The sequence below is a fragment of the Anabrus simplex genome, chromosome 5 (assembly GCF_040414725.1).
Source record: "Anabrus simplex isolate iqAnaSimp1 chromosome 5, ASM4041472v1, whole genome shotgun sequence".
In the NCBI taxonomy this organism is placed as follows: Eukaryota; Metazoa; Arthropoda; class Insecta; order Orthoptera; family Tettigoniidae; genus Anabrus; species Anabrus simplex.
This window is the reverse complement of record NC_090269.1, coordinates 303,478,658-303,505,048: the sequence shown is the minus strand read 5'-3', so window position 1 is coordinate 303,505,048 and position 26,391 is coordinate 303,478,658. Positions and strand designations below refer to the sequence as shown.

At 37.9% G+C, this 26,391-nt stretch overlaps 1 protein-coding gene across 1 annotated transcript in view; it reads left to right on the top strand.

The window, feature by feature from the left end:
• The window catches only part of LOC136874018 (proton-coupled amino acid transporter-like protein pathetic), a 150,947-nt gene that overhangs the window by 108,178 nt on the left and 16,378 nt on the right, over positions 1-26,391 (top strand). The window contains exons 2-8 of the mRNA XM_067147483.2: positions 5,972-6,054; positions 10,758-10,895; positions 12,232-12,382; positions 13,977-14,098; positions 16,574-16,658; positions 20,769-21,050; positions 23,711-23,889. Of these exons, the coding sequence (XP_067003584.2) occupies positions 5,972-6,054; positions 10,758-10,895; positions 12,232-12,382; positions 13,977-14,098; positions 16,574-16,658; positions 20,769-21,050; positions 23,711-23,889 (1,040 nt within the window). The remainder of the gene's footprint in view (positions 1-5,971; positions 6,055-10,757; positions 10,896-12,231; positions 12,383-13,976; positions 14,099-16,573; positions 16,659-20,768; positions 21,051-23,710; positions 23,890-26,391) is intronic.

The following is a 26,391-nucleotide window of genomic DNA, read 5'->3' as shown; positions in this document are numbered from 1 at the left end:
GAATATTTGCCCCAACTTGACCTCTTGAATTCCAGCTTTATCTTCATGTTATGATCTTTCCTATCTTTAAAAATTCCACACAAGCTTATTCGTCTACTAATGTTATTCGACATCATTTCTCCACGGAAAGCTCGGAACATACCGCTTAGTCGAGCAGCTCGTCTCCTTTCTCCCAAGTCTTCTCACCCAAAATTCGCAACACTTTCGTAACAGAAATCACCCAGAATAAATTGTGCTGCTTTCCTTGGATCTTTTTCAATTCCCGTATCAACTAATCCTGGTGTTCTTCCCGTACACTGGAAGCATCCTCTAGTTGGGGTCTTAACAGAGTCTTATACGCCCGCTCATTTACATCCTTAGTACAACCCCTAAATATCCTCATAACCATATGAAGAAATTTGTAAGCTTTATTTACAACCTTGATCATGTGATTACCCCAATGAAGATCTTTCCTTATACAGAGTTGCCAAGTACTACGGATTTTCCGTAGTTTCTACGATTTTCTCTCATATACCGTGGCATTACGGGAGCGGTACTAATTATTACGGAATTAACGAAATCGAAATACTCGTTATAAATTATCCATTTTTCCAGCGAACTTGAAAAAAAAGTTTCATACTTTGGAGACTCGGTGTGAGAAATCAGTTCATGAAAAAATGATGGAATAGCGACATCTACACATTTAACAGCCGACGTAATATCCTTTAAATTCCCAGCATATCTTCTCTATTTCTGTTTATCTGTGATTTAGTAATGAGTTCCGTTGCATGGTTTTACACACATTTATTTCGGCGAAATTAAGAATAACATAAATTAAAATAAGAAATTGTGTATACGTAAGAACAATGATGAGCCGGATGATCGTGGAGATCTGCAACGAAACAGTATTACCGAAAGCAGGACAATCGAAAATTTCATCAAAACACGAGCTCCGCGGAATATGTAAAAGTCATTTTTCAACGGTGGTTTAGTTCCCTTCAGGTCTTATTTCAGTTTGATCTCATACGGTTAATTTTATAGTCATTTGTTTGCATGCTTAGTAATGGTATGATATTTTCATTTAGATTTATGGATACTCCCTTGGATTATTATTATTATTATTATTATTATTATTATTATTATTATTATTATTATTATTATTATTATTATTATTATTATTATTATTATTATTATTATTATTATTATGCGGAAATATTTTCAGGTTCACGATTTTGCTTTCCCAAACTCCCGAGGCTTCTGAATAAGTGAATGGCGATTTTCTCCACTAATTTCGAAGGTATTTACTGATTGTAATTGATCAACATGAAAAAATAAATGTCAGAGAAGCAGCTTGCTAGATTTAGTGTGAACATCACAACACATTAGATTTTGTAAAAGTACATATCAAGTCAATTCAGTCCAGTTTCAGAGACAATTAATTGGACTCACACTACGTCCTGTTCCTCAAGGTTTTTCCTCAATGCCACAACTGTTGACGGAGGAAAGCACACTCAGCTGTTCTTTGTATTCACTGTCCATGTGGAGAGCGCGATAAATGGACGTTGTCCAAGCATGCACAAAGCGTCCTGCTTACTTTAAAATGGGTCAATGCCGTAACACCACCTCTGTCATCAGTTAATGAGAGCATCTAGGACATACCGTACGATACAGCCTCTCTTCCACTTTAGTTCTCCACTTGGCTGGAATTACTGGTATGTCGGCGTCGGTAAAGAGTTTATGTTTACAGCGGAAGAGGAAGGGTAAGTTATATACCGACATTTAACACAAACGCCCTACGATGTGAAACTCTCAAAAAGTTTGCTATTCTCTTTATAATCTGGAAATGTGAAGATAGCCATTATTGATTTGTTCATAAGGTTCAGTCATTCGGAAAAAATCATAAAGAAATTAAATTTTTGAGAACTATGCTTTTTTTTAGAATTTTGTCTTACGTCGCACCGACACAGATAGGTCTTATGACGACGATGATATAGGAAAGGCCCAGGAGTGGGAAAGAAACAGCCGTGACCTTAATTAAGGTACAGCCCCAGCATTTGCCTAGTGTCAAAATAGGAAACCACGGAAAACCATCTTCACAGCTGCCGACATTGGGGTTCGAACCCACTGCAAGTTCACAGCTGCGCGGCTATAAGAGCAGGGCCAACTCGCCCGGTGACCTGTGCTTTAAGATACTTTCTCATTACGCTGAATACAACGTGTATTTGTATAATGTAATAAAGAACCTAGGAGATTTAATGTGGAAGTACGGTGAAATTCAACAGCCATCAAGAATGTGATTCTTCCGTGACTTCTCTCACTTACTTCGAGAAATTTGTTTCAAAGCCGGGAATACTTATTTCACTCTCAAGCTGCAATGATTAGATAAAGTAAATATAATCATCTGGTCAAACTCCCACATTAGGACATAAATCTGATAGCCGAAGTATCCCATTACATGACAATGTACTGCAAATATCAAATACATGCTGATTTTAGGGGACTTCATTGATTGATTGATTGATTGATTGATTGATTGATTGATTGATTGATTGATTGATTGCTATGTCTGTGTCGTATATAGAGTTATCCTCTATTCTCTGCAACGTAATACTGTCACATTGTATTACTACAATTTCACTGGACATAAATTTACGAATGGTATTTTCATTTTCACTTTTGACCAGCCTTCATTTTCAGCAGTTCTAGCGCTGTTGTTAGACTCCGCCTCTAGTGGCTCTTTCCGCAGAAAAAAGAACGCGCCGAAGAGAGCGGGAGAAAAATTGTACCTTTCTTATAAATGCATAGGAAAGGGAAACGACCGTACTTCGTATTTCCATAGAATGCTTCTTCAGTGACGCCTGACGTCTTGACTACCTATGACAGCTGATGGTGGAACTATTGAGGATGCAACCATCCCTCGGGCTGAAGACACAAACAAACAAACAAACAAACAAACAAACAAACAAACAAAGATACATACATACAGATTCATCATCGTCGCCTAATACAATGTTTAGACGCTTTGTATCAATGTTTTAATGTTTATGAATCCATTATACGTTTAATGTCTTTTCAACTACTACCAGTCTTAATATACGCCAGAATGCCGGAATATGGCCCTGAAAAGATGTTATTTAACGTGTCAATATATCTCTGACGCTCATCTCCCACAGTTAAAGAATCCTAAGCAGACCGCACTATAATTCAATCCTGCAACTTAGAATATAGCAGGTGTATACTCGTACCAGGCTACAGAGCAGGTCTCTCTACGCTAATGTCTTCGAAAACAGCGTACTTTCCAAACTCCTGGAGGTTGGCCTCTTAATGAAATTCTAGCTCCGCCATATCTAGCGTTTCAGAAACATGCTGAGAAGTCGCCATTGTGTGGTCAACGTAAAGTATTAGTTGTGTTATCGAGAACTGATAAAAGCTCCGTGTGGTGTGCATCTAATTTCTTGGTTGTACTCCTGCACGAGACGTGGACACATTACAGACACAATGAGGTTCTTTATCAGCAAGACCTGTGTTGTAAGTAAATGCTGTAGTAGTCTTTCCCTGACTTCAATTTTAGCCACGAATTAAAATTAAGTAGGAATTTTACTTTTCTGACCTCATTTAAATAGATTTTAATCAAGCGGGTAAATGCATATATTTGTTGCTTTCATTGCTTTGGCCATACTTCACTGGTAATAATAGTAATAATTTCGTGTGGCTATTTCTATCCGGGTGCAGTCCTTGCAAGGCAGACCCTCCGATGAGGGTTGGGCGGCATCTACCATGTGTAGGTAACTGCGTATTATTGTGGTGGAGGATAGTGTTATGTGTGATGTGTGAGTTGCAGGGGTGTTGGAGACGGCACACATACCCAGTCCCCGAGCCAAGGGAATCTCTGACCCAGCCGGGAATCGAACCCGGGATCCTATGAACCAAAGGCCAGCACGCTAACCATTTAGCCATGGAGCCGGACACTTGACCGGTGTTTAAAGGTCATGTCTGGATTATATTATAGGGGTAAAGTCCGTTATTTTAAATGTGCTCTCCATTGTGGTTTCTGTAAAAAACGATTGATCAAAATGTTAAGTAGAAAGGGTGCAAAAAATGTTATGACAGTAGTTAAGTTGTCCCGGACAAAGATGATACCACAATATATACTGCACTGACTTGGCTATTAAGTACGCAACCGTGACATCTTGCAACATTGTCAGTTAAGAGATGATTTTTATGTGATAACTGATAATGTTTCCAAGATGTCAAAGAACGAAAACAAAATATACGTTTATGAATGTACACTTAGTATGAATGGCCATTTTCTTTTTTAGACTGCTAGCTGTCGAGCACAACTAACTACATGCTCTTTCTTCCTCTTCGACTGAAGACTGGACCGACACAGATAGGTCTTATGGTGACGATGAGATAGGAAATGCCTGGGAGTGGGAAGGAAGCGGCCGTGACCTTAATTAAGGCACATCCCCAGCATTTGTCTGGTGTGAAAATAGGAAGCCACGGAAAACCATCTTCAGGGTTGCCGACAGTGGGATTCGAACCCACAATATTTCCAGATTATAATGTGGTTATACTCTCTATAGGATTTTCTAAATAGTGGCTTGTTGTCCTCCGTTACGTTTCTTAAGATAAGATGGTATTTGCAAAGCTAAATCTCTTTTCTCATAAAGTTCTAAACCACACAGCACAAAATGGATTATGACAAACTTCACCTATACCTGTCCATTTTCAGAGAAAATGAGTTGGATTTGTTCTAGCTTCCTCAAGGTCTTCCTTCAATGTCACAACTGTTCACAGCGAGAATCAAACTCTCAGCTGTTCATTGCATTCGCTGTCAATGTAGAGAGTGCGATAAATGGATGTTGTCCTAGCATGCACAAGGTGTCCTGATTACTTTAAAATGGATCAATACCTTAACACCACCACTGTCTGTGGCCTTTCAAATATAAGCTAGCAACTATGACATAATTAAAAATCGTAAAAAATCAAATAGATGAAGTTTATAGTAAAATCTTTTTAAAGATTACTTCGTGTATTTCGTAATCATTTGTGTGACAAAGATCAAGATTCCATATCATGTAATTAATATTAATAATTCCATCCTCTTCTGTATCTTTGTGGTCAGTTAAAATGGTGATCGTGTGTTGTCTATAGACAAAGAGGCATCGCATTACACGTCATTAAAACTGAATACACTAAAACTCAGATTAGACGCTTCTCCAGGATCTAGAATAAAGAAAAATACGGCTTAAAGAGGAAAGCGTCTTTAATGAAAATCACGTACTGACTTTTTGCTGTCGTCACAACGAAATGTGGATATACGATATGTAATGTTGGAATGTGTACAACGTTAATAATACTGGGTTAACCTTATAATGTTCTTTGATTCATTCCTGACTCTTTCCTTTTATTTTTCCTATCTGTCTCCTCTAGTTCAAATGTTCTCTCTTTCCTTTCAAAGCAGTCTCGACGCCATTATACTCATCAAGAGATTAGGTTGCCTTTTTGATTGATTGAAATGATTAGATATGTTCGTCCCTTTCATTTAAATGATTGGAAACTTCAGTCTTGATTTAGAAGATTGGCATCCCTCGTTTTCTTGATTCTAAAGGTAGGAGTCTTCATTCATCTTGATTCAAAGGATTTTAACCCTTTATCTTCTTGATTCAAAGGGTTTTGGGCCTTCTTAGCACAACGAAATCGTCTCTAACTAGCTGTTAGCACTCATGTAATAATCATTCAGGCCAAGAGCTTGTACCCGTCTCAGACAAACCTGGAACAATGTCGCTACCTATCATTACCAAGAGACAGATACTCTTCTGCAATAACTGGGGCAAACTTTGTTAGTGGATATTAACACTAGTGATGTTCCTTAATCCATATCGTCAAGTTGTCACCAATATATTGTAATATATACTATGTTTTGTGAGTGCTAACGTGTATCAAGAGAAATGTTGTATTCTAAAGTTATTTATCTCTTTGTTTACAGAGCACTGGACGCAGAAATATGATCACCGAGTATGATCACAAGAAAGGCACTAGGACGGAGCTCGCAGTCTTACCCTCCATAAAGTAAGTAATAGTTACTTTTTTACTTTTGATCAGCAGGTGTGAACTATAACACAGATGCGAGAGAGTAAAGACTATTTGATTTTTCATTTTAAAAATTCAAGACAATAAATCGTTTTCTTGCTACCTATGTTTCGAATTAATATTTCCAAGAGCAAACGAGCTTGAGTATTGAGTGACAATTGATATCGTTATCACAAGCCACAGATCAAACGTTTTACTCAAAATACAAACCATAGGGATGAGACTTTTTAATTCCTTAATCTCATTATGAGTTAATCAGAATTAGAATCTCTGACAGTCTAGCCATTGATTTATACTACTCGCATTAGAAGCTGCAAAACCTTCATGGCTACGATAACAATTAGTGCATACAAAGTTTTTATCTCCATTTTTAGGAACCACACACATTGATCTTAAAAATGATATCGTCTTTCTTTCTTTCTTTCTTTCTTTCTTTCCATCGAGAGATGGATACGTTCATGCCTAACCAATATTTGTAAGGTACTCTTTATCTTTGCGGCAGCCTGTAGATTTTTCAGGAAGAATTTAAAACAAAATAAAATAAAATAAATTTGTTCCTTCAACAAAACATAAACCTGTCAAGTGCCAGCGGTCAGTATTTTTTTCAGTTCCTGTTAATCTGCAGTACCAAGGTTGAAAAAATCGACGTTTGGTCAGAGAGCACCTATGATGTGGAATCTGTTAGACCACAAGAATATTCTCAAGCGTAAATATATTCCCTTCAGGAATAATAATTCCATGCGTAAATTCCAGCACATATTTTGTCTAGGTACGAAATAAAAGTAATCGGGCTGAATTACAAGTTTCTTTTTACAATTTGCTTTACGTCGCACCGACACAGATAGGTCTTATGGCGACGATGGGATAGGAAAGGACTAGGAGTGGGAAGGAAGCGGCCGTTGCCTTAATTAAGGTACAGCCAGTCCCGTGGCGAAAACACGAAAACCATCTTCGGAGCTGCCGACAGTGGTGTTCGAACCCGCTCTCTTTCGGGTGCAAGGAAGCGGCCGTGACCTTAAGTTGGCTACTATCCCGGCATTTTCCTGGAGGAGAAGTGGGAAACCACGGAAAACCACTTCCAGGATGGCTGAGGTGGGAATCGATACCCCTCTACTCAGTTGACCTCCGGAGGCTGAATGGACCTCGTTCGAGTCCTCATACCACTTTTTAAATTTCGCGGCAGAGCCGAGAATCGAACTCGGGCCTCCGGGGGTGGCAGCTGATCGCACTAACCACTATACCACCGAGGCGGACCTGAATTACAGTTAGATGAGAAATATTTTACTGGAACTTTTATATTCTGAACTCCAATACGTTTATCATTATGAGAAACATAACGTGTATTGAAGATTAGTCAACGCCAACAACTCATTTTGACTTTAAGACAGCCCTGCCAGCACAAAAAAACAACACACCTCAGCACCAAACCCATATTTGACAAGCCTACACCTCTCTGGAATAAATATCACACAAGATATAAAGTGTTTAACTAGCAACACACCAGGACCTTTAAGCTCATCTTAACTATGAAGAATGCCTTTGTTGGCGAGATGTAGTGTTTACAGTGCACTATGTCTTCTGGAATGGGGTATATCAAATTTTTTACTTTCATTGCCCTGTCTCAGTCTCATACTTGGCTTTCACAATATGAAAGTGACCGAAGTATGAGCTATGCTAAAAATACCATCCCTTATGCAACCAGTCCTTGTTATGAATGGTGTGAAAATATCTCTCATAGAGTCGGCTGGTACATGCATTTCAGTGTACTTCGCAGACTGATATGTAATAGCAACTTCTGGCTCGGTGAGGAAAGCAATGGGAAATTACCTCATACCTCATTTCCCTAGTACGCATCTCCAGTAGCGCCTAGGCTATTTATGACAGCTGTTGGCGGAACTGTGGAGGATCAAACCAGCCTTCGGGCTGAATACCCAACACACATACAACTATGAAAAAGACAGAACCACAACCGGTGTAACGGGCGTTATGAGGGACCTATGGACACAATTCACATTTTATTGATTTTAACTTGTTATTAATGTTGTTGCTTTTTTTTTTTTTTTTTTTTTTGGCTACGGGCTTTACGTCGCACCTACACAGATAGGTCTTACGGCGACGATGGGATAGGAAGGGCCTAGGAGTTGGAAGGAAGCGGCCGTGGCCTTAATTAAGGTACAGCCCCAGCATTTGCCTGGTGTGAAAATGGGAAACCACGGAAAACCATCTTCAGGGCTGCCGACAGTGGGATTCGAACCCACGATCTCCCGGATGTAAGCTCACAGCCGCACGCCTCTACGCGCACGGCCAACTCGCCCGGTTTGTTGCTTTTTAATCACATTCTTAAACTAAGTAATGTCCAATGATTTGTAAATGTTATTTTATCTCATGTTCTTAATGCAGCTGAGGATGATGATCGATACATATCGAACCCGGTATTTTTAAGCATAAATACATTGTGCTTTTAATACGCAGTGTTGGTTAGGTGGAATTATTCCCATTTTACAATCGTGAACTTTATCAATACGGACATGGAAATAATAAACTATAACAGTAGCCTAGTAATACCACAAGACTTTAGAACGAACATCGTTATTCGAAGAAGGAGAACATTGCACATGCGTTGGTGGACGGCAATGTATGTCAGGAAGAAATCTGGTATATATCGTCGGAAAGTGTTAGTATGCTCTTTGTAAGTGCGGAAGGAAGGTGACTACGTACGGTTTTAACATGAGTTGGTCCAGAATTGCCCAACGTCGGTTATTCAGATGGTGTCAGCGGAGCCGACATTTATAGATGTGTATAAAGATGTGTATGGGAATGAATGTTTATCATGCTGTACAGTATTCAAATGGTATTAGGAATGTCATCATGGACGAGAAAGGACGTGCCAAAACCACATAAGGGATTGTGGGCATCCTGGTTAAAAAATAAAAATAAACAAGCCAACAAATCAAGGTGGGGGACTACCATTTTAAGAGGAAGTACAACGAGGCAACCAACACTAATCAGAGGGGAAAACGGAAGGGGTTGGACACTTCGAAACATGAAACTATCGGCCAAAAATTGGCAAGGGCCACGAACGGCGTGAAAAAGAAAGACTACCTAGGATTCGTAAACCTAATACCATCGGGCTCGGAAAAGAACAAGAGTTGACCAAGGGAGGTCGGATAGGATAGATGAAAGTAAAGAACAAATCAAGGGATGCCGGTTCGCAAGCAACGGTAAGTCCGAGATGTCGTTTAAGAATGGTTCCGCCGTGAACTTCGGGCACTGTTCACTCAGGGTATCCGTCATCATGTGAACCACTCGGACACTTGCTTGAACCAAAAAGGCTACTATATTTACACAGATATATCATCCATACTTCCTCTATGTTCACATTTCCAAATAATAAACTATTACAGAAACGAAGAAAGCTCTCAGTTTTATGTGGAAAACCCTTATACTTTAAATAGAATTTTGAACGGATTTAACCTGTGGACTAAGAAAGAACTTTTCTGAGAAATCCTACCTGTTACACAGAAAATTAGAATCTGCAAGTTCTGAACAAAAATACTTAATTGTTTGTTGGATCTGACTATGAAAATGGCACAGCCACTAACTACCGTAAAGGCCGATGACCTAGGTGTTAGGCCCCTTGAAACAACAAGCAAGCTAACTACCGTAAAAGCTTTCAGTATTTGTGAGATGTCTTTGTCACCTGGTTTTTGGAAAATGTGAGAAGGGATGTTGTTCTTCCCCTTAAAACAACAATCACCAAGCGATTTGGACACGCGGTTGGGGTCGCGTAGCTGTGAGCTTACATTCGGGAGGGGAGTTGGTGGGTTCGAACCCCAATATCGGCAGTCCTGAAGATGTTCTTCCATGCTTTCCCATTTTCACACCAGATAAACGCTGGAGTTGGACAGTAATAAAGGACAAGTCTGCTTCCTTTTCCTATCCTTGCTTCGCTGTAAACCTCAGATGAGATAGCGGATAGTGGGATACCAAAATGAAAGTCAAACATTAATCATCAGTCACCAAAACTTCACGAATTTTTATTATTCTTTACTTGATATTTTGATAAACTCCTTCAGTAAGTTCATAGAAAGGAACATTTGATGAAGGAACACAAATCAGCACAAAAACAAAAATGACACGTAGAAGAATGGCACTCGAAATTTCTTACATATGAAACCATATGAGAACCGGAAATCTTAATGGTGAAAGTAAAATAAATTCGTGCAATTCGTTTTGGTGGAAATTACATGCATTGCACTTGCATTTCTTGAGAGGATTGACATATTAAATTATTGAACACAAAATCATTTTGGGGTAATTTACACAGGGAATTACCGTACCAAAATGTTGTTGGAGGAATTTGCTTATATTATTATCGGGCCAGAAATAGTTTGAACGGAGTTAATGACATGTAGAATTCTCATACTTAAAAATGTTTATATCGAATTAAAAACTTCTCTTTGACCTGCTTCTAACACTTAGGGAAAAGCCTTTCTTTTTTCTAAGTTTTTGGGAACGGTAAATGTTTTCCAGTCGTATTTGACACATTACAATGTACTTGAAACACGGAAATATTAGATGAAATGTTGTAAGTGTGCCATATGTTAAAGTTCTGCTTTTGTATATGAAAATTTTATAACACTGAATTTATGACTTATACTACAGTGTTTGTTTACTTTCAGATACAAGTGTGATAAGAATGAAGTCCCCATCACTCAAGTCGCCGGTTCGACAACTCCTCTGGTGGACAAGCCACCCATTGACGATGAATTGGGCGATTATGATCCGTTTGAACATCGTAAACTTGCTCATCCCACTACGTAAGTTGGATACCAGTGAAGTAAATATTAAAATTAAGATCTACAAATAACACTGTGTGTACACTACAAATGATTGCGAAGAAAACCTCTGTAGACTAATGATTAAAAGTCTGGTGCGAGCCGGACAGTTTGGTATACGAAATACATCTTATGAAGTATATCATTTTTCTTAACACGATAACATCAGCCAGCATTAATTCAAATTAATTCTTCATATTTTTGAAAATCTACCTTAAAGAAATCTGTATTTTCGCATGATTTACCTTGTCGTTCGTGGCAGCATGTTAATTCTGGATGGTTTTTTATAAACCTTGAACATCAATAATAAAGAATTAAATTTTTAATCTTCAATTAGGTGAAAGAAAACAAAAGACAGGCATTTCAGACACAGAAAGAAGGACCTATTTCTGAAAATGGTCAAGTGAAATGTGAAATTATATCAATCTTTTGCCACTATATTCATAAAGTAATAATCAATATGAACACAATACAAATGTGCAAATTCGCTGTTTAGCAAAATTTATAGGCGGGCCTAGCTATTGATAAGAAATAGTGTAATTTTGTAATGAAAAAATGTAAATTCATGTAGTACATACTTATTCTTCATTTCATAACCTTCATTCTTCGACAATCACCGAACCTATTATTCATAATATATAACATTTGAATGCATTGTTTTCAACGATATTGTCGGTGTTTAAGAAGGAAGTCCAAGAATTCAGGACAAGTCAAGAGGGAACTTCAAGTTATAGTTCACAGGACTTTCGGCACAATAATATTAAAAAGTGCGATCTTTTTTAAATATTCTACACTTTACGTGAAGTACAGGATGGAAGGGTAAAAAAAAAGAAGTATCCTGCGAAGAGCAAGACATCTGGTCGCCCTAACATTGTAACATCAGGTAAATAACTGTGAAACATTGTTTTTTTATTTTAGAAGACATTAATAATAATAATAATAATAATAATAATAATAATAATAATAATAATAACAATAATAATAATAATAACACCAGGGGTTTTCCAATTGCCAATACTACAATGCTGCAATTTGTATTGCAGTAGTTTTCATATGCATCATCGTTTATTACTGATTTATTAAGTTATTAATCCCAAGGTAATGAACAATGAATTTCACTACACATAACATGAAGGATATCTATAACCTACTTTTTTCATATACTTCTAGTTAATAAAAAACAAGTTTATGACCTGCAGCTGAGCAAAAGACTATTGCTTTTTAAAATTGCTCAGTAACATTCTGTATAAATATTATAAATGGTACAACATATTACTCTAGAAATAGAGATGATAAATGACATTTATTTTCTTTCCAGGGATCTTGACACACTCATACATCTACTGAAAGGCAGCTTAGGAAGTGGAATTTTGGCTATGCCCCTAGCTTTCTACAACGCTGGCTTACTTACAGGGATCTTATCAACCATCGTTATAGGTTTCGTCTGTACATATTGTGTACATATACTGGTAAGTGCAACATTTAATTGGTGGAAACCACAGAAGATTTAGTAACATTTAGCATAAGTAAAGAAACGAGCAAGAGGTTATTTATTGTGAGTGTTCATATGAGCGACATTCATAATTCCATCGGTTAAGAAACAAAAAAAAACATTTGAATTAAAAATGCATGACTTTCTTAGAATATTAATATATCATGTGCTTCAGATACTTACTCCTCAGTATGTTGGTATGTTGTGTTACCGTTCGTGGCAGACGCATTCTTATGGAAAGGAAAGCGAAAGAAAAATCCCAACATGTACGAATATTGTTGCACATTTCATCACAACAAACGTTCAGTATAGCTTTCTCCCTTGTCTGCGCACATTATGCTGCCCACCGGGTAGGATGCAGGCACGCTACCCCTACACCGCTGGGCCAGCACATTACAAATAATTTGAGTGATTAAATATTTCCTTGCAAGGCAAAAATGTGTTGATTGGTGTTCTGTGGGACAGAATTTGTGATTTTAAGTTGGAACTTTCACTGTTCAAAAAACAATTACAAAGAAAGATTTTGAAGAATTACATCTTTAAAACCATGTAACTTGTTCAAAAATTTACATGTAATATTTGCCTTTTACTGCTCCATGACTTTCAGTGTTTAGTCTATTTACATTGGAATTGGGATTTATTTCCAGTAAAACCCTACATGTAAATAAATATTTACACAGTAGTTATAGGAAACGTCAGAATTATGTTAATACTCAATTATACCCACCAACAGATTTCATGCTATAGGCCCTACTTCAAGGATTAAGCATTTTAGAATAAAAGCAAAACTTGATTCTTTACTTTCTGTTTTAAGGTCACAATGTTACCAGTTTTTTTTTTAATACTGTCAGGTAAATGGTTATATAGCATCATTTCTGAAATCTACACATTGTTCTAAACCATTAGTGGAATTACATTTTTCTGGTGAATGTTGTATTTCTGTCTCACAGAATATAAATAAATGTCACTGTTTTGTTGAAATTTCTTGCAGTTGATTTTTGCAAAAGCCAAAGTTTCATATACATTATGTACATGCATGGACAAGGCAGTATTTGAAGACTCTGAAATAACTTTTTACATGATTGCCTTGAGAAAATAATTGCGATAGTCCTTTCTGCAGAATAACTAGGTGAATTTTCCCAAAATATGAAAAAGTTCCATATTTTAATCTACTGTGAAAGTTTGCATAATAAGTAGTTAAAAAAAGTGCATTTTACATGCCATGTTTAGTTCCTGGATTAAATACCATACCGAACTAAGTATGGCGTGTACATCCTGAACGTGCTCAAGCCATTTCAAGTTTTCATGAATATACAGGCCTAAAAATTTTGTATCACAGTTGATAACATTACCATCAAAACATATACAGTTTAAACCAATAAAGGGCTATCATATCAGGGAGAACAGTTGTGCTTTGGATGACAAAGTGTCAGAAATTCGGATGTTATATGCTTGACTTGTTGCATGAGGGATAAATACTTTCTAGAATCTTCTTTTGAGATTATCAATAAAACTGATTGACTAATGTATCATTTCAAATGCAGTACTAATTCCTATTATTGTTATTTCAGGTCAAATGTGCGCACATACTGTGTCGAAGAACACAGGTTCCGTCCTTAGGCTTTGCCGACGTGGCTGAAGCAGCATTCGTGTCTGGACCACCAGCTGTTCAAAAGTGGTCTGGCGTAGCAAGGTAAATGAAATGAGTCATTATGACAGCAGTGGAGCAAAACTCTTCTCGAGTGTTTTAAAATGATCTGTTGATAAAAAATTCAGAGAAATTTCTGGTTTTTTCCCTGGCACCAATCGTTCTGTTTCTCCCTGGACCCATCATATTTGTTCTGTATGTTCTTGTCTTCCTTGCTAGCTTCTGTCTTTCATTATAACCAGGGCCTGGATTTTGTGGACCTCAAAATGACCTCAAAATTCTTAAATAATGTCCTAAAAACTTATAGAAAGTGACATAAAACACCAGCTGCTTATTGTTAAAAACTAAATTATATGCATTTCTAGGTATTCACAATATTCATTTTTTTAACTTTTACATGACAATATTTCAGTTTTTTTTGGTTTGGAGTCTCAGTTTTCCCTAGGAACAAAATATGAAAAGATCTGTAGGTCGTAATTTTTTTGACACCTTGTTGTCCATAAAGAGAAATGATCTATAAAGGTACCTACTGTAAATACTCCAAACTTCCGAAGATGAACAATCACGTTAACTATCTAGTATGTAGATAGGGAAACTGGTTAGATGATGATGTAAAGGATGGATTAATACTTTAAAATCACCAATAAGGAAAACAAACAATCATAATGACAAAATAATGGCACAAAAGTCGAAAAATAACTTAAAAATGGAATAAAAAAATGACACCAAAAAAGATTTACCGGTAATAAATAAGCATTTTTGTAATCTGTGTGCCATGAACAGGATTTGTATATAAGTTAGGCTGGTATTACACTATCAAGGAACTTGGATAACAACTTTGATCAAATAAGTTGATCAATGTTTGATGCCATGTTGCAGTCAAAGATATGCTATTACACTACATCAGATATTTTGGATAAACTCCGCAGTCATCTTTCCAAGAAGGCTGTGTAAACAAAAATGGGTTCTGAGCAAGCTCCCTCTCTAGTTGCAAGTGCATATGCAGTAATAATTATAGGACTATTGTTAAACTAAACCCCGAGTTGTGCAGCTCTTTTCAGGCACACCTCAAATGGAGGTGAGCTGGATGTACCATTTTAACCACATACCAGCCCTCCTGCCATTCTTAAATTTCTGGCAGTACCGGGAATCGATCCCGGGTCCCCGAGGACGGCAGCTAATAACACTAACCGTTACGCTACGGAGGCGGACAGGACTATTGTTAAGAAAGCTCTGAAATTTTGGGTGAGATCATGGGTTACGAGGATAAGCTCAAAGGGGATTGTGAATTAAATAATGAGTGAATTTGAAAAGTGAGGACCCAGAATCATACCGAGGATACATAAGAATGGATAGAGACACATTTCAAAATTTAGTTGAGAAAGTCCATTAGTGATGAAGTAATACCCATTTGAGAAATGCCATAAGTTTAGAAGAGCGTCTGGCAGTAACTCTTCATTTTCTTGTCACTGGAGTACGTCCAAATATATATACAATATATTACATGAATTCCGGGAAGTATGATTATGGATGTAAAAATAAACATTCTCAGGACCCAATACTTGGCTGAAAAGATTATGTTAATTGCTGATATTATTTTATGTTCGTAATTATAACACTATGACAACACTAAGTTTCACTAGGCATAGATAATAATAAAAATGTAATAGTATCAGCAATTACCTTCATCTTTTCAGCCAATTACAGGGTCCTGAGAACACTGTTTTTTCATATCCTCAACCGTAATGACCCTTAAGTTCATTTGCCATATCGCTGTACTTCTTTAATCACAATTCTCTGTTTTATAATGTGTGGTCTTCCTGTTATACAGTAAATCTTTCTCCTCAAATAATGCAATAAGCAGTATCACTGCAGCAATGCTCCAATAAATTTTTGGCCATTTTTACCAGGTTATCTTTCACCTTTAACACAAAATCTTTGATCAAATATAACACTTCAAAGATTGATTCAAGATGGATTTCATCCAAGTTCTTTTATCAAAGATTATCAAATCTCTTTGATCCAAGTTATCTGAATCCAAGTTCTTTGACAGTGTAAAACCGGCGTTAGCAATATCTGTGATGCACCAATTTAAAGATGATATGTCATCAAAATCTGGGCCCTGTCCAGCATATCTTCTATCCTAGTTGTGATTTGTGAGATTATGGCACTTCTATACAATAGCACTAAATCAACCACGCTAGTATTAAAGGGCACCCCACTGTCAGCAGCCCTGATGATGGTTTTCCATAGTTTCCCATTTTCACATTAGGAAAATGCTGGGGCTGTATGTTAATAGTTAATACTTCAATTTCTGCAAATATACTAGTAGTTCCTAAGAGAAACAGTCAGGATTAGGGTATGCTATCACCTTCAGAATGCTGGAGTTGTAGTCCTACTGCATTATCTCTGAACACAAAAAGCCATTATCCTCAAAGTTAAACTGTAATGTAGTTTATTTTGTAGCCAACTCCTTCATTTCGAGAGTAATATGACGAGTGTGATTTTCTTTTTTTGCAGTGGCTGTATAAACCTCTTCCTAGTAGTGGATTTAATTGGCTGCTGCTGTGTTTACATCGTCTTTGTTGCTGAAAATATTAAACAGGTATGAATGTGACATTTCATTCCCTGATTAAACAAATCATATTAATGTATATGCAGAATCTCTTGCTGTTAGTACAGTCTACAAATGGCTAGGTTATTATATTCTATGATTAATTTGATCTTATTACTGAGATTTAATAATTCTGAAATTATAAAAATATTAAGTTCCCAGAAGGAAACCATAATTTAATTTCATTGATTGAAAATGTTAAAAACACTGAAGTTCTTCAGTCTTTTCAAACATGAAATTACCAGCGTTTTGCCCCATTGTAGCAGTGGGCTTATCAGGACAATGCAGTGATGGTGCAATAGGGGAAACATGGGCCTTTGGCCCAGTGCTGCTAGGTCTACAAATAAAAAATCAGTAGACATGATATTGTATAGGCTTTTGGGCTTGTGCCGTGTCAAGAAAATAAGGTAAAATTCTTAACGTTTCACAGAAAACTGTGCTCTGCATCCTCAGAAGAATTCTCGACTGTCCACGAGAAAGGCTTCTTAAACAATGGCCATCTGGTAGTGGTGAATGAACGTACCATTTCCACTTCTACTTCTATTATAACGTTCTAAATCCAAAAGTGTCACTGTTTAAGAAGCCTTTCTCGTGGACAGTCGAGAATTCTTCTGAGGAAGCAGAGCATAGTTTTCTACGAAACGTTAAAAAATTTTACCTTATTTTCTTGACACAGCACAAGCCCAAAAGCCTGTACAATATCATGTCTCTAAGTATGGGCCGTGAAAGCATCAACGCCAACAAAAAATCAGTAGACTGTACGTAAAAATTTTGGGAGTTTTAATGAAAATTTCGGTAGTTTATCAAGCACTGAAATTTTATAATATAACTAAATTAAAGAATGCAATAGTCATGTGAAGTTATTATGAAAAATATACAGTTTCACTCACCCGTACTCTCTGGCCAATATATTCATCTTCTTCTACTTCTTCCTCTTTCTCCCAACTCTTCTTGTAGATGTCGTTATTCATCAGGTGAAGAAATTGAAGAGTCACAACATCAAGAATGATAGTTTAGGAAGCCTTTGTGATCTATATTTTTTTTTGTTTACTTTACATAGTGCATTCCAAAATTCTATTGGATCTGTACTGTCAACATTCACCTCTGTATTTCTTAATTTCTGGCACGAAGTGTCAAGTTCCTGAATATCATTTCTAACTAAGGTGGGAAATTTTAATGCAATACTGGCTACAGATGGAATTCTCTTGCTTCTAACACAGTTCGGATCAAGCAGTTCTAAATCATTTGTTGCAGTGTCTGTATAAGGAAAACTTGTGAATATCTGCAAGGCACTCTCAGTAAAAAATTCTAAACATCTCACTTTAAAGTTCTTGACTTGTTGAAGAGAAAGATCCTTACTTGTTTCAATGTACAAAATAACTTTTGTGCCTAAATACATTTCATCCATAGCCTTTTTCTCTAGATATTCCTTTCATATAGCACTCTAGAATTGTTCTCAGGGTTCCCTTAACCTCACAATACATTTGAGGTCTTTCTGATTGCATTTTGAGATTCCAAGTGTTGAATATAGGCAGAACGAAGTCCCAAAACAAAGAAGGAGGAGAAGAAGAAGTTTGGTTGCACCGTCATTTCATTTCTGCAAAATGGTGTCGCTTGCCAGAAGCCTGTAATTACCGACAGCATTGATAAAGTACAGTTTCAGTGCATCATACTGCTCTAGAAGCCTAGATAAAACATCACATAGTGAGATGAGGGAAGAGTTTTTCAGCACAAATTTATTATATACCATTAATCACTATTATTCATCTTCCTTAAATCTGGATTGGAAGAAATTTCAGGAGATCTTTTTTTCGTTTTTGTTTTCTGGTGTGTTGCAAAAAAAATTGGGAGATCTGAAATTTTGGGAGACCTGGCAACACTGCTTTGGCCTTTATATAAACAAATTTTGTTCCCAGAAGAAAACCATAAATCAGTTTCATCTACTGCAAATGTTTTTAATTCTAAAATTGTTGGAACACTGTAGGCTTACATTCATATTTGTGTGGTGCAGTCTATAGGAGGCTTTGCAAAGTGCAATGTGTGACATGTGCCAGAACCAAGTTTCTGTTTGTCAGTGTCATTTACTCTGTTATCTATACAGATATTGAGAGAAAAGTTGTAGGCCTATCAAGCAAGTGGCTGCGCGGTTTGGGTCGTGTAGCTGTTGGCAGCCCTGAAGATGGTTTTCCGTGATTTCCCATTTTCACACCAGGCAGATGTTGGGGCTGTACCTTAATTGTGAACACGATTGCCTGTCCCATTGTCTCCATAAGACCTTTTTGTGTCGGTGCGACATAAAACAAATTGCTGTAGGCCTACTCACTTTCTATTAACATAAGGATACCGGTACTGTATGTGAAGAAAGTGATTATTGATTCATCCTAGTGAGATCTTATTTAATATAAATTTTCAGTAATTTTAACATTTTGACTATTTCTATATATTTTTAGTCCTTATGATCAATGATCAGTAATAATATTGAGTGAGAAGGAGGTCATAATGTTTCTTCTTTCTCTAACTTCCTTTGTAATGAGAGCTCAGTAGTCTATAGCACACAGTTCCAATACATAATATACAAATGTAACAAAACAGTTTCAGATACATGCTCATATTGTATTACAATATATACCATATATTATATAAAAAAGAAAAAAGATTGGAATCAGAAACTACTGAAAAACTAATATCGAGGAACTGATTTAGTGTCACAGGACATAAGACTGATGCTTAAAACAGCTTAAGATTCCTTTAGGATCAGATGACTGATGTTCAAAAACAGCTTGTTACTTAAATAAAAATCTATGGAAGCATGCGACAAGTTTGATCATTCCCACTAACGTCAGTCATAAACATAATAAGTGCAATTGATTCTGTCCAGCTGGTAGGATTTACATGGTAACCTTGTCTGACTGGTACTAATTCCTGAAGCTAAGTGTTAGATTGGTTATATAGCTCTTTCCCTCCTAAATTTTATAACAACCATATAACAATAACAATCTGTGTGTTCTGATTCGTAAGTCTGTCTGTCTGTCTGTCTGTCTGTCTGTCTGTCTGTCTGTCTGTCTGTCTGTCTGTCTGTCTGTCTGTCTGTCTGTCTGTCTGTCTGTCTGTCTGTCTGTCTGTCTGTCTGTCTGTCTGTCTGTCTGTCTGGAAATGTTTGCTTAGGCCTACTTCATCATAAGCTGCACAAAAATTTTGAATAGGAATATTCCATTTTAATTCAACACCAGTGTGAATTTGCTATTAGACACTCATATTTTACAAAGAAAATACAAAACTGCAAGCTTGTTTGATTACTAGTATGTTTCTTAGAACTCTGCAAAATTTTCATACGTGGTGAATTAACGCTGTCTAGCATTTCAGACGAAATTTGCAAGGATCTTTGGCATTATAAGATAACACAATGAGACAGGTAATACTTCATGAGAGGGAAAACTGGTTCTTTGTAATCCAAGACATGACACAAAAGAAACATAAATCATCACTCCACAGTTACAGTTGCCAAATGTAAAAACATGTGTTCCAAGCCAATATTAAAGGATTTGTTTCTTTAGCATCCAACACACCCTGCTACTTTCCGCCGCAAATAAAATGTTCACTTCACCGCCTGTTGCCACTTCTTGATGGATGCAGTATTTTTGTATCCGTCTCTTGGCACAGGCCAGAGCAAAGTGTAGTTTCCACCGAAGTCCCAGTCTCATCCATGACTGTGACAATAACGGAAGCTGCTGGGGTATTGGTGGTGCTGAGTAATGACATTTGGAGCACGACTAGTGTCTGAGTGTTACGAATGGTGTTGCTCATAGGATCAGTCGTGCTGCAGTAGCACCTTCTGATCCAGTGAGGAAAGCAACGGCAAACTACCTCACTCCTCATAGTAATTACAAGTAATTACTCCACAAGTAATTACTACAAGTAATTTACATTTCCCAAGCAAAATCCTTATAAAATATCTATCAAACCAAATCACTAGTGTCTGAAAGAATATTTTCAGATGTACCTTATAATGCGACCATGATTTTTGAGAATTATTATCTTACAAAAGTCTACAAATGTACAGTAATTTTACAGTTTCTAACTAACTATGTTGGTTTTTTTCAGGTTGTGCATTACCATACAGACAATGATTGGCCAATCCAGTATTATATGGCAATCTTAGCTCCTCTTCTTGTCCTGCTCAACTTAGTGCGTAACCTCAAGTACTTGGCACCTTTCTCGATGCTGGCCAATGGATTGATTGCCACCGGACTTGGAATTACCTTCTATTATATCTTCAGAGATCTGCCATCCATCACTAACAGCGGGCTTCCGAACTTCTCTTCATGGTCACAGCTTCCACTTTTCTTTGGAACCGTTATCTTTGCTCTTGAAGGCATTGGTGTGGTATGTACCATCTTTATTTATTTTTCTTTCATACGCGAGTGAATCACATGTAGAATGCCCAACTCATGAACTTGACATTCCATATTATAAGCATTGGCACTTTAACGACTTCTGGTGGAATGAGAAAAGGCTAGGCCTGGAAAGGTAGCAGCTGTCGCCTTAAACTCATGGAGCCTGATGTCCAATCTTATTTACTTTTGCACCCACTGCTGATCCTTTTTAAAATCAGGCATATATCAGAATTGACTGATTGTGTGTAGCCTGCAGAGAGGCTTAGTGCAGGTCTACTTGTGATCATTGGCCTCCACCTCGCCCTCTGTCCTCATCCCCTTTGATACTTCATAATAACAATAATAATATTCATACCCTGTTTCCAGTCATTTGACCAGGTAAGGAATGGGATGAATGAAACCCCCATCTAGCGGTGGGGATAGGAAGTTTGCCAGCTGACGAAGCCTGTCGCACTCCTCTGTGACAATGATTAATGATTGACAGATGACATGAAATGATTCTGGAGAGTGTTGCTGGAATGAAAGATGACAGGGAATACCGGAGTATGCGGAGAAAAACCTGTCCCACCTCCGCTTTGTCCAGCACAAATCTCACATGGAGTGATGGGGATTTGAATCACGGAACCCAGGGGAGAGAGGCTGGTGCACTGCCGCCTGAGCTACAGAGGCTAACTTTGAGATTTCATATAGGCTATTATTATGGTGGACTCACCACATGAAAGGTATTATACACTTAACTGCCAGGATTCAATGAGGCTGTTCCTAACCTGACAAACATATGCCCTTTGCAGCCACCCGTACGTTGAGTGTGATGGAGTAGTCCATACGAGTGAGTGCTGAGAGGCTGTTAATGATTTGACTCCCTAAAAGGGCCAATGGTTTAGGTCAAAGGAGCTCTTTAGGTGGGTGTCCAGCATGCACTGTCTCTTCCAGTCTGAATATACAGCAAAATCCTTCATTTTCTGAACCCCTCAGGAATGAATCATTTCTATCACATAACTGCTTGTAAGGATCATCCTATGCATACTGCATCTAGTAGACACAATGATGCTGGAGAACATAAACGTTATTTCATTGAAGACGTATTAATCGAGATAACAGTTCAAATGAAACAAATTAATTATAAATATTGGCAATGTCCATGCTACATACAAGGTAGAGCATGTCTTGTCATTTTCCCACAAATACGACAAGAAATTTGACCTTAAAGTTATGTTGGACCAAGTCCGACATGGATCTGAAACTACATATTAGCAATGCTGGACGAGTCTAACAGAGAACCTGAACTGCGCATTAGTAATGTTGGACTTAAAATGACAGAGGACCCCAAAGAGTTTATTAAGATGAGATAGAAAACAACAAAAGATCATCCTCAGGATGTTCAAGCCTCGGAACTCCCAAGTACAAGCTTAATGCTACATTACCTATACCATACAGTTGCTCAGTTGGTACACAGGCTGCATAGATATCACCTAATCAGACCTGATCTCCTGCTATGAACAGGGCCAAGTGTTAATAAAACAAATCAGCAAATTAACTACACTAAATTCATGTAGTACAGTACGCTGTTCAAACAACAATGTTTGGAGTAGAACTCTTCATTAAGACACCACACACCACACTGTAAACTACCACAAAGACATGTAATAGTTTAATATTTCCTTCCATATTGGGTTGCCCTGCATATGATGCCAACCACAAGTAAATGAGAATGACTGATTGAAACGCACATACTCATACATATACAGCCAAGAAAGAAAGAAAAGAGTTCAACTTACTTTTCTTCTTCTTCTTCTTCTTCTTCTGTTTACCCTCCAGAGTTGGTTTTTCCCTCGGACTCAGCGAGGGATCCCACCTCTACTGTCTCAAGGCCAGTGTCCTGGAGCGTGAGACTTTGGGTCGGGGGATGAAACTGGGGAGGAGGACCAGTACATCGCCCAGACAGCCTCACCTGCTATGCTGAACAGGGGCCTTGTAAGGGATGGAAAGATGGGAGTGGATAGACAGGGAATAGGGAAGGAAGCAGTCGTGGCCTTAAATAACATTCCGGCATTTACCTGGAGGAGAAGTGGGAAACCATGGAAAACCACTTCCAGGATGGCTGAGGTGGAAATCAAAGCTATCTCTACTCAGTTGACCTCCCAACGCTGAGTGGACCCTGTTCCAGCCCTCGTACCACTTTTCAAATTTCGTGGCAGAGCCGGGAATCGAACCTGGGCCTCCGGGGGTGACAGCTAATCATGCTAACCACTACACCACAGACTTCAACTTACTCTACACTTCCTATATCAAGTATGACAATCCCTCGAGTATAACCTCCTCAGTGAGTGCGAACACCTGTCAATCCTTTGTGTCTCTCACATGACTGATGAAACCAAGAAGCAGAAATGAGGTGAGTTCATTCCCCTCTCCAACCACACCAGATGTGTTGTTATGCTCATCCTTTATGTATATCTCTATCTTACTTTCAACCATTTTAACCATTTTCTGACCGACTGATTCATAAAATAAATACGTAAATAATAATTAATTGTTACTTATGTAAGTATTAATAAGGCAGATCATTATAAAATATAATATTGTCTCTATCTTCCCTCCTAGCATTGACATGCATTAGGTCATTCACTTAATGATTAATTCTGTTCCAAGGTGATGCCCCTGGAGAACAACATGAAGACTCCTACCCATTTCATCGGCTGCCCAGGTGTCCTTAACATTGGTATGGCAGTAGTGGTGGCTCTCTATTCAGCTGTGGGATTCTTTGGTTACCTTCAGTTCGGAGATGAGACCAAAGCCAGTATTACTCTCAACCTGCCCAATCACGAAATGTGAGTAAAGCCTTCCTGTGTTTGATGATTTGATGATTACTCTGTTAAGTTGGCTAAAAGCTACTTTCCTTAAAAATGTTCAATTCACTTGCCTCTTAGGTGTTAGACTATCAATAATTTGTCTATGCTTTTTGAAGAGTGATCACTATTTTAATGGGAAAGTAACAACATAATCATCCCCTTTTAACACCATTCAGAAATGAAAATAGAATAGTTTTGTATTTTTGAAGAAAATGTCCTGATAAAAGAAAGGGAAGGATCGTGAAGTGTCTGAAAATGAAGACTTCCTAATACTGTACCATCTCAGTTGGTAAAGAACAAGAGTTGACCAAGGAAGGTCAGATGAGAATAATTAAAGAGAGGAGCCATGCACAAGTAAATGGAAACATCACCACCCCATGCTTCCCAAGTTGAGAGTTTCTGCAAGGTATTTTGATGAATACTTCATGACAAATAATTTTTGACATATTATATAGCTTACTTTATTCTTTATTCTTCAATGTCCACCTCCATAGCATAACAATTAGTGCTATTATCACCAATCCTTGGGAGCCCAGGTTTGAATCCTGATACTGTCAGAGATTTAAGAATGTCAGGAAGGCTGATATGTAGTTAAAATGGTACATGCATTTCGACAATTTCATGTTGAGTACAAAAACAAACACTTGTACAAACTCAAACTTGATTTATTCATTCACCAGTTTACAAGTATTCATTCACTTTAAATTGCACTAAAAGTTATTCTCACTGGTGACCATGAAATTTAACTATGTAGATTATTTACAAAGTGATATTTATGGGAATGACTGTTGTCAGTTCCTGAGAGTGCTTTAAGTCCCAATCATATTCTCATTGCCAGAACACAAATATTAAGGGAAGCCCTATCTTGAAGCACATGAAATCCAGAGTAAGAAATAAAGTTCTTATGTACAATAGAATATATCACGAGTATGCTAAGAAGACTGCAGTGAGAGGGAGAAAAGGAATGGCTGATTGCGCGTGCAGAGGTGAAACCTCATGACCTGTGTCAGTCCACCTGTCCAGACCACATTTTCAATAGAGGTTACCCTATGTGGCTGGAGTACAGTGTAGACAGGTCAGCGTAGGGCAATGCTTCACAGCTCATCCTGCACACCAATTTATACTGTAAGTTGGCATGATGTCTTTATCCAGCGCTGCTCTCTGGCGTGTTGACTGCAGATGTAGGCACATGGCGCACAGTTCAGTAAGGGCACCACAACAAAAAGAATCTCATATTCTTTCTTTATTACACTGATGGTACCATGGCACATCGACACCACCTCACGAGCCACCCTTGAAGTGGTCAGTGAAATGGGGAATGTCAACTTTGTCCTGTCCTGTACACATTCTTAGAATTTGCTTTTATGGAAGATGTTCGGTGTTGCACTTCATATTTATTACTATGAAAAGGGTCTGCAGGTGCAGAAACCAGAAAAAATACTTTCAATTATCACTTATATTTCATCATTTGAACCTCTTTCCTCTGTCAAGGTAAAACTCATTTGTTCTAATAATTCTGTGCTTTGAAGAGATTATGTTTGAATGATAACCTAATCTTTAACTACTGGAAAACATGGAATAACCAGAATTCATGGACCAGTGAAGTTTCCTTCATCCCATGGATAAATTTAATTAGTTTGATCAAACAATTAAAAAAACATCTGTTTTAAAACTGATCAGTTATTGGTTTGATTAATCAATGATGTACTATTAATTCTCTTTCTTTCGACACCAGCTATCGTCTACAACAGGGCCTCTCAGGGTGCATGTGCGTGGTGCATGCACTGTGCACGGTGCAAAAGACGACATGGCTTGGTTGATCAGAGTGCAGACCCCCCACTCCTCGATTTGGAGCAATAGCGCTTACGCTCTCTCTTTCCTCACGCCTGTCTCGCTCGCTCCGCCTGTCTCCCTCTGCCCCACTTGCGCCGTAGTGCTCCAAATCCGGGCTGACTTGAGCCGAGTATAGGCGAGTTGAGCCGAGCTTAGCCGAGTAGCCCAGAGACAAAGCGTTGATCCGAGCCATGCCGAGCGGCAGCGATGCACAGTGCACGGAACTCTTGCGCCTCTATCTGCACGCGTGAGATTTTAAGCGTTTGAGAGGCCCTGGTCTACAATATATTTCACTTTCATACAATCCTACACATTCCACAGAAAACTCTTCAGATACATCTTCCTAATATGCATATCAGTGTTTAAGGTGAGCAAATTTCTCCAGTTCAGACATGTCTCCCTTGCTTTGACAAGTATACACTTTACGTCCTATGTGCTTTTCCCATGACTACCCATGTTACAAGATTACCATAATCTACTTCCTCTATGACTTCATATACTCCTGCATCACCTATTTCATTCAAACGTATTCCATTACTTTATTTTTGACTAACTGTCATACCCGTTGTTGATTACATTTTTGTCAACTCTTCAAAGAGTTCCTGAGATTCTGAGGCACACAGATGAACATGCTCATTCCTGTGAGCG